Source organism: Aphidius gifuensis, linkage group LG5, assembly GCF_014905175.1.
Source record: "Aphidius gifuensis isolate YNYX2018 linkage group LG5, ASM1490517v1, whole genome shotgun sequence".
Taxonomy (NCBI): Eukaryota; Metazoa; Arthropoda; class Insecta; order Hymenoptera; family Braconidae; genus Aphidius; species Aphidius gifuensis.
This window is the reverse complement of record NC_057792.1, coordinates 1,031,292-1,049,941: the sequence shown is the minus strand read 5'-3', so window position 1 is coordinate 1,049,941 and position 18,650 is coordinate 1,031,292. Positions and strand designations below refer to the sequence as shown.

General features: G+C 24.1%; 1 protein-coding gene across 1 annotated transcript; it reads right to left on the bottom strand.

Annotated features, from left to right (window-relative positions):
- Window positions 1–2,948: 2,948 nt before the first annotated feature.
- LOC122856677 (BTB/POZ domain-containing protein kctd15) lies at window positions 2,949–14,538 on the bottom strand. The gene is made up of 5 exons (XM_044158440.1): window positions 14,277–14,538; window positions 8,002–8,088; window positions 7,654–7,854; window positions 4,204–4,409; window positions 2,949–3,714 (listed from the first exon to the last, which is right to left on the bottom strand). The coding sequence occupies exons 2-5, from the start codon at window positions 8,028–8,030 to the stop codon at window positions 3,254–3,256; spliced, it is 897 nt and encodes a 298-aa protein (XP_044014375.1). The 5' UTR covers window positions 8,031–8,088; window positions 14,277–14,538; the 3' UTR covers window positions 2,949–3,253.
- Window positions 14,539–18,650: the final 4,112 nt, after the last annotated feature.

The following is an 18,650-nucleotide window of genomic DNA, read 5'->3' as shown; positions in this document are numbered from 1 at the left end:
TTGTTAATATTTTTGGATTTTTAGGAGTTACCATAAACATTTATTGATTTTTCTAGAATTTTTTTAAACACGATAGAAAAAAAAAAAACTTTTCAACGCTGTAATAATCGTTATAAACATTTATAATAATTTATAATAATTTAACAACAGACTCAGGTTATAAATAATATAAAATATAAAATAAAGTGTCATAACTTGTTGACAACTTAACAAGAATTTGGTTTTTCCACTCATCTAAAATCCATTAACACGATTTTATTTAAAATAAGACGTAAAAAACTTTGCCACAATTAATTTCGTTATAATTTAAAAAAAAATATTTCTATCACGTTGACAATGTGTGATTATTTTTTTTTCTAATAATCATTAGCTAGCTGTGATATTAATAACACCGCCAATAAAAAATTGCCCCAGTTATTGATAAAATTTTCAAGTCAACAGAGATGATCTATAAAATATTTGTGATTTTTTTGCTGGTTCCTTTGATAAACCAGGTATGTTTAATTTACAATATTCCAAATCAATTGTGGTTATTTTTTCTTGATTAGATTAAATTAATTGCGAGTTTTAAAATTAATAATTATATATTGTTGGCAGGTCTGTTGTCAAGCAGACACTTTAGAAGGCTTATACAACAATGGAACAAAAATAATATCAACAATCGCATTACAACAAAAAAATAATATAACAAGTCGTTTAAAAAATGCCATAAACGATATTGTTAATGATTTATTTTATGATAATTATAAATATTTTTCTAATTATCCGGTGCCAACCAAACTTCGTGCAATCAAAGAAATAAAAATAATGGCATTAAATTGTATCGAATGTGGTTCAACTGTTCAATCAAATCATGAAGATTATATTGAACCACTCATCACAGTAAATTTATTTTTTATGTTATTTATAATTTTAATAATATTTATTTATCAACGTCAATTAAATTACAGGGAGTTAAGGCATATGGAAAAAGTTTTCAACTTTGTTTTATAAAAAATAATTCTACCAAGGCAATCATGAAGTGTCTTGATGATTTCGTCAAAAATGAAAATAAAAGTTTTAATAAATATCAACAAGCAATCAACAAAGTTTCCAGTCATAATTCTGTAATGATTTCTAAGATAAAAAATTGTGATGATAATTGTACTTTTTCAACGAACCAAGTTTCGATTATTTTGAAAAAAAAAAATCATGAAAATACTCAGCAACAAGGAGCAGAGACACCCTCTATCCTCCCATCTTTTCTATCAACAAAACAAGTAAGTTTTATGTAACAATTTAATTACAAATATAAAATACTAATAATATTATTTATTAAAAATAGAAAAGTACACATAATTGTCCAATAAAATCAATAACTAGAACAAATTTTCCTGATGAAAAATTAAAAAATTTATTTGTTAATCATAAAAAAGCCTTGGATAATGTGGATTTAAAAATTTTGGAAGCAATATATTTTGTAACTACGAATGCAACGTTTAAAAATATTTCTCAAACTGAACGTACTTTAAATTACACTTGTTGTTTTGGAAAATTTTACTCTGAAGTTGGTCGATTGAGAATGAAAAGTATCAACGAACATGGTGGATATTTTTATGGCAAAATGATGGAATTTGAAAATTTTGTATCAAAAATATTACAGGTAAAATAAAAAATTATTATTATATTATTTGGTAGTTAATTAATTGTTTAATTTTTTTTTTTAAGGATGATTCTGTTAGAAAAGTTTTTAAAATTTGTTTTGATAACTTTGCTTCACATGTCATGATTTTCAAGTGCATGGGATCAGCTGAGTTTGATAATTCTTCATCAGCCAAGTATTTTTATGACGCTTTTGTATGTGAATTTGAGGAAAATATGAGGATAATTTCTGTTGAAATTCATGATTATTCTTACAACTTACTGAGGGATTTAACACAAAGTGTAATTAATTTAAATAATCAACTCTTTCATTGCATTGAAAATGGAAAAAATTCAAACACATGTCCATTAATTTCATTTGATGATTTTAAATCGAAAAAATCATCACAAAATGATTCTAAAGTTTTAAAAATCGTTCAGGATATTGACTCGTCATTCACTGATACATCAGATTAATTAATTTTCTTTAATTAAAATACTATAAAATTGCATTCCAAATTATTAATTAATAATTGAAAAAATTTTATTTTTAAATTTCAAATGTTTATGTAATTTTAATCTTCAAAATTTTTAAATAACAAATTTAATAATCGAAATAATATAAAGGCTACGATATCTCCTCAAAAAAAAAAAAAAAACAAAATAAAATAAAAAATAATTTAAATAAATTTATAGCTGATATAATAAATAAAAAAAAAATGAATAAAAAATACTAATAATTTTTTAGTTTAAACAATAAATCAATGATGATGTTCATCAACGATTTTAATTATAAAAAATATATATTGATTATAATTTTAAAAATTGACATGTGTCAATTGTCAAAAATGTCTTGGAGCAATGCCAAAGGCTAGTTTACGTGTTGTCATTTTGTTGAGTATCAAGGTGATATTGATAAGGGTGATGGAAGTTTAAATACAACCAACCAACCAACCAAAAGAAGGAAAAAGAAAAAGAAAAAAAAAATATATAGCCAAAGTCGTTACTAGAGGGCATTCATACAAAACTACCCTCAAGCATTTTCAAGAGAAATGGAATATAATCAGCTAGGCGCTTGGTTCAGTAAAATTTTCCAAGGGATGATAGCCCCAAGCTAAATTGACTAAAACCCTCAAGCTAAAATACGAATATTGAGTTCACTCTAGTAACCATGGTTACTTTGCAACGTTTGTTCATTTCATCCCTTATATTCGCGCGGTTACTCAAATGCATTTTAATATAAATAAAATTTTTAAACAATATTTTTAAGTATAAATAAATTGACAATGTAAAATTTTTTTTAATAATAAAATAAAATATATATATTCACTCAAATTAATTAAAATAATAATTTAAAATTATTTTTTATTTTTTTCATTTACAACTCGTAAAACTTTTCCCAAAGTACATTTGATAATTAATAATAATATATATATATTTAAAAACATTGAATAAAAAGAAAAAAATATATATATTTTTTTCATCAAACTCGTATTTACATTAATTAATTTGTTTTTTTATAAATTACAATAGATATACATATATATTTTAATTAATTTGTTTTAGGTAATTTTAGGTAAATTAGTAATAGATTATTTATAGTTGCTTAATTAATTTTGACTATTGATTGTTGTCAGGTATTATTGTTACCTTGACGTACAAATAAATATTCAGAAAATTGTTGTCCTTCAACACCACCACCATTACTTGCAACAACATTAAAACCAGCATTTAATAATCGTGTTATTGCTTGTACTGAATTTAATTTACAATAACCATTTAATGGAAATCTTATAACATGACGAGTATCTTGTTGATGCCATGATACACCAGAACGTGCATCAATAACAGCTTGTGTTGTTTCTGGAAATACTTCATCTAGTAATGTACGACCACCTGATAACATGACACGTTCACCAAGATCTGGACTAACATGTAGAGCAACACACTCATATGCGTCTGTTAATTTTTTATCATTATCACGACATGTTGGTGGACGGTGGCTACCTTGACTTGGTGGACTCGGTGGTGATATTGTTGTTGTACCATTTTTTACACGTTCTTTTTTTAATTGTTCAAGTTGTCTGCACATTGCTATATTTAACAAAAAAATTATTATTCAATTATTTATTTATTTTTTTAATTTCTTTATCGAAAGAAATAGAAATTGTATTTTGAAATTTAAAATATTACTTTTGTTATTTTATACAAACGTGGAAATTATTTATTTTTATTTTTAAAAAATTATTGAATATTTATTTATTTAATAGAATAATTTGTGTAATTAATAATTATATTTTTAAAATTGATTTCATTAAAAATATTTACAATTTTTTAGGTTTATAATTGAAGCAGTAAACAAGGGGCTACAGTATAGTATATTGATAGTAGAAAATATGGACCTTCTGTATTTATTTATTTATTTAACAACAAACGTTTTGGTTAGAAATTTAAAATATGGATAATATTGAGGGGATTTTTCTCTATATATTCTGAAATTTTTAGAATTTTCCAGCTTTACGTTTTTTGTTAAATAAATAAATAAGAAAATAGAAAAATAAATTAATTAATTTTAAAACTTACGTGCAATATCAAAATATCTTGCTTCTTCCAGTAGTAAATCCAAATCAGAAAAATTATCTGGTATAAGTAATCTTGAATTTCTCATAAAATTTAATATATGACGAAACATTTCACCATCTCGATCAATAAAATAATGTTGTTTCAATGAGTCCAACATGATTGGAATACTTCCATTAAATAATTTAGCCAGTCTTGATTCTGGATATCTGAAAAAAAAAACAATATCAAAATAAAAATATTAAACTAAAAATTAATAAATTTGTTTAGCCTGTAGATAATTAATAGCACACGACAGGTGAAATGCCATATCGACACCTGCCCAACTGATATTAACCCCACGGGCTTTTTAAAATCAATTTATTTATTTTTATTTTTTAATTTTTTTTTGCCCCTCAGGAGTAACACAACACAGCTGGTTAATTCATCTCGTGTGTCTTTAAAACGACAACGACCTTCCTGTTTCATTATCTATTTTTTTTATTTCTTAACATTTTTTTGTTTCTTTTTACTTCAAAATAATTGAGCATATAGAATTTTTGCCCCCAAGTTAAAAATATATTTACAAAATAGAACACGCGTGCCTCAGAGCATCTTGTTTATTTATTTATCTATCTATCAATATTATTTATTATTTAATAATAATTTAGAAGTATGTCGAAGAAAAGAATTATAAAAAAAAAATTGTTTAGGTATATCATCTTGATACACGCAAGTTTGAATTAGTTTAACTTCCGGCTAAGATTTTATTTTTTTTTTTTAAGGATATGTCATTTACTACTCAGAATTTAACCAGTTGGATCATTACCTGATGCATGATAACATTTTATATGTTTATATATATAAATAGTTTTTTTATTTTCTATATTTTTTAACTCGTTTGTTTTGTACATTGCCCGGCGGTGAGGCCGCCAAGGTGCTCTATCATTTTCGTGAAAGCTGGCGGAACGGAAATCATCATCCCCCTCGGCCAAACAAAACGTCCGGTATACAATTTTTTTTTATTTAAATAATTTTCTAAATTATTTTTATCATTACGAAAATAGCGGTATTGTTAATTTTATGTTTTTATTACCATCAATGATATCAAATTTAAATTAGTATCATAAAATATTTTTTTAAAAGAAAATTTTATGATAGATAAATAATTTGTTTAAAGACAGGATGTTAAAAATTTTCTCATTTCTTGATTAATTATTGAATTGCGAAAAATAATATTTCAACTTGATATTTTTATTTTTTTTATTTATACTTGTATTATATTTTTCTATTTATATTTTATACCTCATTTTTTCCAAAAACGTAGAGTCAGACTTAGGGTCGAAGTCGGAGTCGGACTTAAGGTCGGAGTTAGAGCTTTTTTTAATATTCTATTAAATGTTTGATTTTTTTTATTTATTGATATAATAAGATGATTGTTATAAATCTTTGATAAATTTGTAATTAATTTTCGCAGATATATTTTCGTTTATGAAAAAAATATTATTTGATCTCTTTTAAAAATAATAATTCAAATTATACTGTTTATTTTATATAAAACTCATGCATATAATTAATAATAATTTAAATTAAAATAAAATTTGATCATTTTATAAATAATATAATAATAATTTTTTTTTTTCTTTCAAGTGTTGCAAAAGGCAAGGTCGTAGAGAATAATTTTGCATAAAATGTGCACGAGTTTTGTGTTGGATATAGCACCCAGACAAACTATATAAGAGTAAAAAGAGGGCGATAGAATATTGGAGGAGGTGAAAGGGGTGTACATATACCCACCCACCTATCCACTTGCCTCGGGCATATTCCCATACCTTTATTTCATGATAACGTATAATAACGACGGCCCGCACAAATTCCCCGAGGGCATACAACTTCGCGAGAGAGGATATGTATACCGCGGGGTTATACAACTCCAGTCTTTCTCTACTCTTTCAACCTTTATATTTTTATTCTATTTCTTATTATTTTTAAACTTAATTTTTCAACACTTTTTTCCTTCTTTTTCTATTCTCAAAATAAAAAATAATAGTAATAATAACACAAAATAAGTCAAAAGAAAATGTGTGACACAAAAGAGAAAAATTTATTCCTCCTCGGAAAAATTGAAAATTCTCCTTCGCATATATTTTTAAATTCAAAGAAAATATACTAATAATATAGTTGAAAATATATTTATTTAATAGTTAAATTATTATTATTTCTATTTAAATTTATGTGTATAGAATTGAGTAAATCACATTAGTAAAAAAAATAAAATAAATTTAGTTTTAGTATGAGATGTTGTAAGATGCGAGAGGAAGAAATTTAGTTAGGGCTCGAAGGAGAGAGAGACCGTGATAACCTGAGGGTATATCTTGCCAATGTAACAAGAGAATACGTGGCTCAATGATCCCGGGTCAGATCGTTTCGACTATGGGAAAATACTAAACGATTGGCTCACATCACTCAGATTTTATTTTGCTCTCATTATACTCACATTAAATCTCGGACAAATCAAGCCATATATATCACGTAAATTACCAACAACAAATATATATTGTAATGTATGTTCAATCGTCAATGTCGATTTTAATACTACACACAAATTTATTTATTTTTACATACATTTTTATTTCATATTAATATTGTAAATTGAATATGTTTATGGGTTAAATTAAATTAAATTTATACATCATTCTATTATAAGGTAAAAAAAAATTACATTTATTAAAAAATTCAAATTAAAATCTCCAATGAATTTACAAAGAAAAAATAATATTTTTTACTCGCTAGAAATATTTTCAAAGGGTTGGACAAGTTATTTGTTGGAAAATAATTTATAAATTGTCTTATTTATTTTTTTTTTCAGTTGATAAATCATAGGTTTATTTAGAAATAAATATATAATCATGGATTTGCAGTTGATGATGTATATTTGTCATTGAAGATAAATAATAAAAAATGAAATTTGTCATGCACATATATTATGCATTTTGATGCATATAAAATCGGGTCAATGGCGTGTGTAATAAAAGAGGAAGATGCACCAGAGCGTAATAAAAAAAATAATTAAATACAGGAAAAGAGTCACAAGTTTTTTTTTTTTTATAAAAATTTACGTGTTATTATTTTCTTTAACAGGACATTTTATCATAACTGTTACTACTCCGTTATTACTTGAAATAAAAATAATAAATAAATAAAATAAACTCGTGTGTTTTTTGTGTAAAAATATAAAATGTATTCAGGTAAAATTAATATTAAAAATAACCTTTAATTATATTTAATAAACATGAAAAATAATTTAAAATATCCAAATGTAAATTATATTTTAAATACAACTAAAATTTATTTTTCATATAATAATTTTCATTTTTTTTCGCATCCGCAAATGATAATAATTGAAAAAAAAATTGCAGGATGATAGTTAGGTAATATATTTATAAATATAATAAAAGATAAATTGATATTTACTTTGTGAGTGTTTCCAGTGATGATGTGTAAATTGTACCACCAACATCAATATGAACTGGAGCTGTGTAACGTGATGCAGCGGCAACACAAGGTATACCGGTCATTTTTTGATTGTATACTGGCGCCGGTGCTTGAGGCGTTGGTGATGATGAATTTGACATTGTTGGTGATGTTGCTGGAGAACTGCTTGGTGACAGCAATCTAAATAATATACTTTTACATTAGAAAATAATATATATTTTTCTATAATTTTTTTCTATAATTTAATTCATTCATCATTTAAATTTTTTTAAGTAAAAAAATGTATACTAATTAATAGTTTAAATCTATTTTTAATTAAATTATTACCTCATTTTTATTTGAGCACTGGGAAACATATTGCGTTGAACCGATAATTCGGTTTTTAATTCTTTTCCATCAGCCTCACATTTCCGTCTGAAAATAATCATAAATATATTTCATCGAAATTATATTGTAGAAATTTAATTAAATTAAAAATTAAATTTTGATATTATAGTTGAATTAACATGTCAATTTTGCCGGTAATGAATTAACTCTTTGTTTTGAAAATTACAATATCCTGTTGTTGTTACATACACACATTGTTTATGTTCTGGTTTATGGACAGCATGCATCATTTACATATTTATCCCAATAATAATCCCTTAATTAACTCTCGAACAATATTTAAATAAAACTCTTTACAAATTTTTGATTGAAAATTGTGACTCACTATTAGCCAAAATATTTTCGATCGAAATTATATTTGCACAATTGTCTACTATCCTTGTATTATCTTCATAAAAATAAATTACAATTTTAATAAATTCGAAATAGTTTTTTTATAGGTAGTAATGTGGAATTTATTTTTTGGAAAAATTAACAACCAAAGAATTTTATTCTTTGGTTGCTATTTATTTATTGATATACGAGTTCAAATAATAACTATGTTTTTTTATTATGGGAATATACAAAGACGTTAATGCACACGAATTTACGATTTGAACGACTTTTATTAACAGCCTCGAGTCTTGTGTGTATTTTTTCATTTTTTTTCGATGGAAAATGAACTCCTGTCCGCCCACAATTTGTCCATATATTTGTACATTATCCATGTATACATACACCCATTGGCAATGAATTGCAAAATTTAAGAAAAATAATAATAAGTAAAGAAGAAAAATAAACATATTAATTTTCATACTATAATTTTCTATAAATTAATTTAGTATAAAAATTAATGTCTCTATTTTATAAAAATAAAATAGAATATTATTTCAATAAAATTTCATGTAAAAATATTGTCAATATTTACAAGGAATATTTATTTTCTGTCCACAAATATCATGACAAATTTAATTGCAATAAAATTAAATTCACCATGTCAATGTAAACATTAATAATTGCAATAAAAAATCCACTTTGAATATATAAAAATAAAAATGAATTTTCAAAGATAAAAAAAAATTAAACCACAAAAATTAACAATTATTTAATTTATTAAAATTATTATTATAAATGGCAATAATTTAGTAACAAAAGAATAATAAAATATAATAATTTCGATGTATTATTTGGTGCTTCAATAAATTTACATTTCAGGACAGCCAAAAAAGTATTAAAAAAAAAAAAAAAATAAAGTGAGAATCCCCGGAGGGCAATCGATGTCCCCGTCGGTTCGTACAAACATACATATGTAGATATTGTATAAAAAAATAAAATGAAAAAAAAAAAGGTTGTTGGTAAAGAAATACCAACATGGGTATATGCTTAAACTTGTGGCAAATGGCAATGCATAATATAAACTGCATGAAGAAATACCAACTGCGAAGACAAAGACTCAAAAAATAAAAAAAAAAAATTATTATAAAAGTATATAGATAATAAAAAATATAAAAAAACTACATTGCCCCAGAGTTTGTCATTGCCAAAGGCTAAAGAAGATACACATTTGAAGTCCACGTTATTCTGAATTTTATATACCTGGACCAAAACGATAAATTTCCTCCGGCAATTGCCCATTTTTTCGTCTCTTCGTTGAGGTTTTTTTTTACTTTGTCTTATTATTTTTCATCATATTATTCTCATCATATCACACATGTATTAACACACCCAACGGGCATTAAAAAATAACAAATTTATTTGATGAATAAAAGGGAAAAAAAAAAATTAAACTTGCAAGTAAATTTAAAAAATAATTTAATTTTATAAATGAAAATATATTTAATTATTATTTTGAATAATTTTTTTTTTTTGCAATTTGAATATAGGTAGGATTTTTATTGTTATTTTTTTTATTTGTAAATTTATAAACAACATTCCAATTTGTTGAAAAATTTTTAACGCATGACCTATTGCGAGTAAATGGACGTGAGGTATTTCACTTGATGTCAAACACATTGACTAGGTGGATTTTTTTTTTTTTTTTAGAATAGAAATGAAAGCAGTTATTTATTTTGAGATTATTGATGTTAGTAAATTAAATATTTAATATACAAAAAAGAAATTAAATTTTCATACAAAAAGTGTGTTGCGAATATGTATTGGATATTTTAGATTTATTTATTTATTTTTTTAACATACGTGTATTTATTAATGCCACCTGCAGTATTAGATTTTCTATTTATTTTAATATATTTATTTGAAAATAAAAAATTAGATAAATAAATAAGACGCATGCAGCTTTGAGGCACACCCGACACGCGCCAATGCATGTTGTGCTCCATTTCATATTTGACTATTAGAAATACACTTACTCACCTACTTATATGCGTAGAAACGGAAATTCAAAACTCATTCATATATACGTGTAAAAATAATATATGTGCAAATTTATGAATATTTATTTTTTTTAGAATTATTATTCAGAAAGATAAATGGAATCATAGTTGCAATGTTGTGGAGAAAAATTATCGAAAATATTTCGAATGAAAAATTTAGTTGGAAATTTTAATTAACCAGGCAAGTAAATTATAAATAAATTACGAAATTATCAAAGATTTATAACAATCATCTTATTATGAAAATATAATAATAAATTTATAAAAAAATCCTAATATAAAAAGGGCAAACATCATCAGTCTTCCGGACATTTGATTGGTCATTGTTTTTTTCTCACTTACTCTCATACAAATTTCTTTCTGTTTGCCTTTTTCTATTATTTTTTTATTTATTTCGTTAGCAACGAACAAACAACAAAAAAAAGCGAGTAAACAAAATTTTTTTTTACATTTTTTTAAAAAAATTCAAATATTAAGCTAGCACAACTTTCTCAATAATCATCGGATCTCGATGCAATTGGGCTTAAAATTTTGTGCGAATTATGTGTTTTTTATGTGTGAAAAAATAAATTTGAAAGAAAATTTTTTTAAATATTTTCTATATTTTTTTTTTAAATTGACATATTAAGCTAGCACAACTTTTTTAATAATCATCGGATATCGATGCAATTGGGCTTAAAATTTTGTGCGAATTATGTGTTTTTTATGTGTGAAAAAATAAATTTTAAAGAAAATTTTTTTTTTATTTTTTACATTTTTTTAAAAAATTCAAATATTAAGCTAGCACAACTTTCTCAATAATCATCGGATCTCGATGCAATTGGGCTTAAAATTTTGTGCGAATTATGTGTTTTTTATGTGTGAAAAAATAAATTTGAAAAAAAATTTTTTTTTTATTTTTAAATATTTTCTATATTTTTTTAAAATTGACATATTAAGTACAACTTTTTAATAATCATCGAATATCGATGCAATTGGGCTTAAATTTTAAAAGAATTGTGTGTTTTATGTGAAGAAATAAAATTGAAAGAAAATTTTTTTTTATTTTTACATATTTTTTATATTTTTTAAAAAATTGAAATATTAAGCTAGCACAACTTTTTAATAATCATCGGATCTAATTTAATTGGGCTCAAAATATTGTGCGAATTATGTGTTTTATGTGTGAAAAAATAAATTTGAAAGAAATTTTTTATTTTTAAATTTTTTTTTTAAAAATTGACATATTAAGGTAGCACAACTTTTTCAGTAAACATTCAATCTTGATGTTATTAGACTAAAAATTACGTGTGAATCATATGTGATTTATGTGTAAATAAAAAATTTTTCGTCAATTTATTCATTCTTTTTTTTTTTATGATAATACTTTTGTTTATAAAATCAATGAACAATGAACCTTTTAGAAGGTATAGATACAGGCGCACGTAGCGCGCCAATGTACTCGTAAATAAAAAAAAATCAAATATTTAATAAAATATTTGAAAGATAAATATTGAAAAAATTAAATTTGAAATAATAATAACATCAAGTCATTACAACACAATGACAAATTAATTAATTTTGAATTTATCCAAAATATATGATTAAAGTAAATTTAAAAAAAATAAATAAATTATTAATTGCAATATTTATTTATTCATCATAATTTCTTAGACAATTTACAATGATCATTGTGTCATTATGTTTATTTAGTCACTGTGCTTGTATTATTTTTCCAATGATTAATTTTAATTTCGAAAAAATACCTAATGTTTTTAACACACAACAGGATATTTTATTTTTTCGAAATTATTAACTAGCTTATTTTATTTCACGTTCATTTGCGACCGAAATATTTCGATTCGAAATAATTTTACTATCGCAAGTCGTAATACTATTTCTAGCACTCCCACTTAATCACAAATGAAAATTAATAAAATAAATTAATAATATTTATGAAATATATAATAATTTCGAAATATTTTTATAAATTTAAAAATATTCTATTGTATTTATTAAAAAAAAAAAAAAATAGCTATGAGTATATTTGTCGAAAAATATTTAAAGCCGCAGGGCATGTTGAATAATTTCGATTCACCGGAGACTCGTCTACCTGAGGCGATTCGTCTGTTATCCCCGAGGCAATTTGTTCTAATTACGGCAACTCAGATGAGTGTGTATACATATATATGTATTCTCATTTTTGCCAATGGCAATAAAAGTCCTCAGGGTCTTGCAGTATGCGACTCTCTTCTTTCCCCTCATCATATATATTTTATATATTATTTTTCGTTTCTTCCATCTGCCCTTGGTTCAACAGAGTCTTCAGGCTTTCCCCCACCTGTTTAATAATTTTTTTTTTTTTTTCTTTTCCTTTTCTATATATATAAATATATATTTTTTTTATATTTTTTATTCGACCTCTAGGCCACGGACCAGAAGAAATAAACTTCCCTGCTTTTCTATTTTTTTTTTTTAATTTTTTTTTTCTACTTTTTTATTCAAAGTATTCGCTTGACGTTCTTGCGACTTGGTATTTTTTTTAACCTGCCCTTTTATTCTTTATTTTTCATCTACCCTTTACTATATATACCTATGGTTTTTTATTTTTTCTTTTTATTTTAACTGTATGTTCATTCATTTGTTCTTTCTTTGGGTGAATTTACAGAACTTCTTGCAATATCATGAACAAAGAAAGTAAAAATAATATATATTTAACATTGATATTGGATGAACAAAATCCCTCGGGATAACTTGCCAGTCTTTATATTTCCCGGGTGAAATAGAAAATTAACTTCTCGGTCAATTTTTTTATGCTATAAAATTTTTTTTCTACATGTAATTACTAAATATAGGTAGCTTGAAAATTAAAATTAAACATCATCGTTATTTTTTTTTTAATTTATTTTTTAACTTCCAGGTAATAGTACAAATTATAATTAATTTTTTCGTCCTTGAACTTTGATTAACAACAAAAATAGAGACTAAAAAAATTATCTTTTTTGCTCCAGGCGATTATTTTCAATAGGGCATTTAAAATTAGAATAAGAAAAAATTTTAAATGATTCGTTTTCGACACGTATACTTACAACAGTTATGATAATTTTTAAAAATAATAAATTTACATAAATTTAAAATATTACAAACGAAAGTGTCATTAATTAAAAAACTAGTAAAAAAATCAAGTGATAATAAAATTAATAATGTAAATACTATTGCATTTAAATAAATAAAAGAAAGTTTATTGATTTTTAATTAATTTCATTGCCGTATTACGTAAATTGTTTAAATATATTTTAACAATAATTTACGTATGAATATAGTTAATAATTTAAAAAGCGATAAATATATTTTTAAAATAAAATATAATTTAAGGTAAATAATCTCAAGAAGATCCACAACACGTAACAAAAATTATTCATAATTGCCACCTTCATGATAATTTGCTAGCAACCTTTGCCACCGTAAAAAAAAAAAAACAAAAATAATATCTTATTGCAGCCAGGTAGCTCATCAATGTATCTCTTTTTTTTTCTTATTTATTTCTTAATCTCTCGTATGATTAATTAAATAGTCATGTTTTAATAATGTCGTAATAAATTTTGAAATAATCATTTTTATCCTAGACACAATTTGATTTATAATTTTATTTTCTTGCTAATTTATTTATAACCAAACACCTTTCTAACACTTTGAAATAATAATTTATTTATTATCAATCAATTTGTCACATTTTCTTTTGTAAAAAATTAATTACAGCTAATCACAATAATTATTATTAATTTATGAACAAAAAAAAAAATTGACAAATTAATTTTTAACATTTTTTTTTAAACATTTATAATTAGTTTTTATTTTTATTACCGTTTTTGACATGTGGGCTCCAGGATGCCGATCTTACTGTCCTCCAGATTTAAAAAAATTTTGAGTTTCACTTTGATGAATAATTAAAATAAAAATTAAATAAATTATTTTTAAATATTTTATATCACAAATTAATTATCACACGTATTAATTAAATTAATTTAACCACGTGGTATTATTGTAGCACGTGTTAATATATTATAATATATTTTTATTTACAAAGTTGATATGAAACTAGTGACTCAAGAGTCTCAGTGTGACTGAAGTCCAAGTAGAACGTTTCGTATATCGTCAGACTATTGAGCACGCGCGCCTTCATCCCTTCTTCTTCATTCAAAAATGCATCACAATCCAGTTTGTTTAAAAAAAAAAAAACTAAATATAAAATAAATAAAAAAAAACAACATTTAAATGTTTATAAAAATAAATTTAAAAATATATTTAACAAGAAATGTTTTATTGAAAGAAAAAAAAGAAAAAAGTTTTTAAAATATAAAAAAGGTAATTAATTTTTTTTTTATGCTTTAAATTTTTTTTTATGGTTACAGTATAAATGTATCTTTCGAAATTATATTCAATGTATTTTTTTGTATAAATAATTTGGCATCAATAAGGTGATAAAACCACAGTGAAACATAATGTCGTAAAATATATATAAACAGGTATGGATATAGGATTGTCAGTTGAATGAAATTGCACAAAGAGGGATGAAAGATTGATAGAGAAAAAAAGAGAGAAGAAGAGAGAGATGATGAGAGGGTAAGTGAGTAAAACTGATATACATACTTTGAATTTGCCCATGGGTCTAAATGTGGGCAGATGAGTGAGAGAGTATATTTGATAATTCAAAGTTAATGATAAAGATGAAAAATACGTATTGAAGTTTTTGGCCAAAGGCTTCAACTGGCCATGGCCACATCGTTTTAGTAATATCCTAAGGCAATCTTAATACTGATAGTCATACACATATAAACTTTAAAATACATAACAATGTATTTTTTTTTTTTTTTTATTTATATTAAAATATGTATAAAGTTTTCAGTTTAATATTTTTTTTAATATATAAATAATTATAATAATTTCACTATTGTTAATAATAAATTTGAATAAAATTATTTCGTAAAATATTTAAATAAATAATAGTAATAATTATTATTATTATAGAAATTTTCTAAGAGAAGAAAAAAAAATATTTCTAACGCAGTAGAAATAAAAGAAATTTCGATTTTATTTCGATGCAATTTCGAATAATTACATTATAATATAAAGAAAAAAAATAAATACGTAAGTTATATATTTTCTAATAAATATTTAATAATTGTAAATATAAATTATTTAAATTTAAAAAAATAAAAAATTATAAAAGTAGAAAAGGTCATTCCTCCGCAGCCAAATATTTTTTAATATTATTTTTCATTATTTCTTGTATGAGATAATCATTTTTCTCTTTGGGCCTTAATTTTTTTGAGGTATAATAGTGGTCACAGATGGGGCCCGAGGGATGGGGGTCTTATGAAAATAAAAAAAAAAATATTATATTATTTTTTTTTTTTATATATCATACAAAGTTGGTCGAACGAACTTTGCGAAAAGCCCCGGGGGTCGTCCAGCAAGTATGTATGTAACGAGAAGAGTCCAAGTAACTTGCCCTCGGCTTGAACATATTTTAGGGCGCGCACCTTTATCGTTTTACATTTTTATTTTTTTTTTTTTATCTCTTACCTCCCTTCTTTGGTTTTTCACCCTCTCCCTTTGCCACCTCGTCGGAGCGTGTCTTTGAAGCGGGTCGCGTCCAGCCTCCGGCATCTTATTCATCCGCGTTTCTTTACTTATTTATTATTATTATTATTATTTTTTTATCATTTCAAAAAAAAAAACAAAAAAATACTTTTCATATACATTATATATTTTTTTATTATTTATTCTCCTTCCATCATCGATATGTCAAGATCGAAACGAGAAATATGATCCCAACACGACACAAATTTTCTTCATCCTCTTCTTCATCTTCTTTATAATTTTTTTTTTTTTAAATAAATAATTCTATAATTTATTATTAACAATATTTAAAAAAAAAAAAACAAAACTTGATTATTATCAAAATGTCACACTGTCCTTGATTTTTTTTTTTTTTTGTGTTTTTTATTTTAAATTTTTCAACTCGTTTTTAAGCTGCTTTATAATTTGTGAAATAAATAAAAAAATATTTATTTATTTTTACATATTAATGTTGGGATAAAATCATTGCTGACATTTCGCGAAAAGTCGTGGTGCCCCGGGTGTTTGATGGAAGGTATATATGTATTAAAAAAAAAAAAGGAAAAAAAAAAAATCAACGAAACATTTCAACTTTCCCTGAGGGTTGTTGATTTTTTGTCTCTCTCATTTTCTTGCTCTCGTCTTATTTTATATTATTTTTTATTTTTTATTATTTCGAGCCTCAAGCAAGCGCCTCTCTCTGATCAGAGAAAATACCTATCATTCTAACCATCGAACTCCCCGCGAGTCCGTGCTTGCTTTGGGCCATATTGTATTTCTCCCTCTGTCCCTCTTCATCACCCCTTTCCAATATTTTCATATATAATGCAGCCTTGCAAATAATTTCGATTAGATCACAAAATAACCTGCCTTTATATACATGCTAATTTTTTTTTTTTTAAATATATTTAATACACTTTTTTTTTTACTATGATTATTATTATTTTATCAATGCATTTTTTGGAGTAAAAAATTCAAGAGGAAGTGCTCGATTTAAAACCAATAAGATCGAGTTTAAAATTAACAAAAAAATATTTTAAATTGAGGAATTAATTAATGAAATATTTTTTTAAAAAATAATATAACTTGGTAAATTATTTAATTAAAAATCGAGGCATTATGTCAATTTGAATTTCAATTATTGTTATTTATTTGTAAATTTTTTTTCACAAAATAATTGTATATTGATTTGCATTAAATATTAGAATAATAATTTAATAAAATTTGTATTTTCATATTTATAAACAATCCTGTAATTTTAATAATTGTTTATATAGTTTTTCAATTAAAATTGTATTTTTAAAAGGGAAATTTTTTTCAGCACAATGATTTATTATTGACAAAGAGAATAGTGTAAATAGTTAAAAAAAAAAAAAAGGGAAATGTATTCTAAGATTTGTGTAAGTTAGCTTTGGGCTGATAATATTTTCGATCCACATAATGCATAATTCTCTTTGACCCTTGCAATAATGTACCAAGTACTATTTACGCGTGTGAGTTTAATTCTGGTCTCTGTTGATCATAGGTATATTTACAAATACTCATATTGCATATGTGAAAAAACATTATGTATGTTTAACCTTTTGCCGCAATTTAAAGTTAGAAAACGAGTATGTAACACATATATTTTATATTACAGTGAGAACGATCACCCACGCAAACGGCGAATGTAAATTACCCGAGGCTGTGAATCATTTTGTGATGCAGACCGAACAAAAACTGCCCTCTGGCTTTCATACAACATCCCCAACATTTTTTATTTATTTATTTTTCAATAATTTCTTCTTTTTCTTGCATTTTTTTTCCGCTTGTCTTATATGAAAATTTCTTTTTCACTATTTGCGGATTTATTTTTATTTTTTATTTTTTATTGCCGTGGAACCTCCCCAAGGCTCATTGTTACCCCCAAAAAAATACCTCAATTTTTTGTTTAAAGCTTAAAGAATATATTGCAAATGGATTACACTTGCTTTTTGAAAATGAAATTTAAATTATTTTTAAAATTAAATTTGGAGGAAATATATACTCATAATCACTGCAAATATTTATAATAATTAATTAATTTTCTTAATTATCTAAAATATTAAGGTTTATTTTTTATTTTGAGATGAATACTAGCTGTTGTAAAGTTTCTCTTGAAGAAGACAACACAGAGCCTTGGGCAAAACGTGAATAACGTGAAGTGTCTTACTTGTTGGGGCAATGAGCGAAGGCGTGTAGAAATTTTATATGCAGAAGATCCTTCGTTTTACTAAAGTTGCAACAAACAAATAAAACTAAAAAATTATTGTATTCAAAAAAAAAATTCACACAGTATCAACAATTCAAAATTACATAATTTTATAACAATCAAATTCATTATCAATCAAATTACTATTTTTTAAGCATTTTGAATGATGTTTTGACTAAATATCATGGTAAAAATATTCTAGTAAATAATTTCATTAAAAAAAGCCATGTAATTTTTTTTTTTTTAATTAACATTATATAGTAAAAATTGTACAAGAATAATAAAATATAAACATAATGATAATCGATACATTTTACGTGTGTTAATGTTTTTTTTTATTTATAATAAAATACAATGAATATTATTGATGGATTTATTGTTGAAAC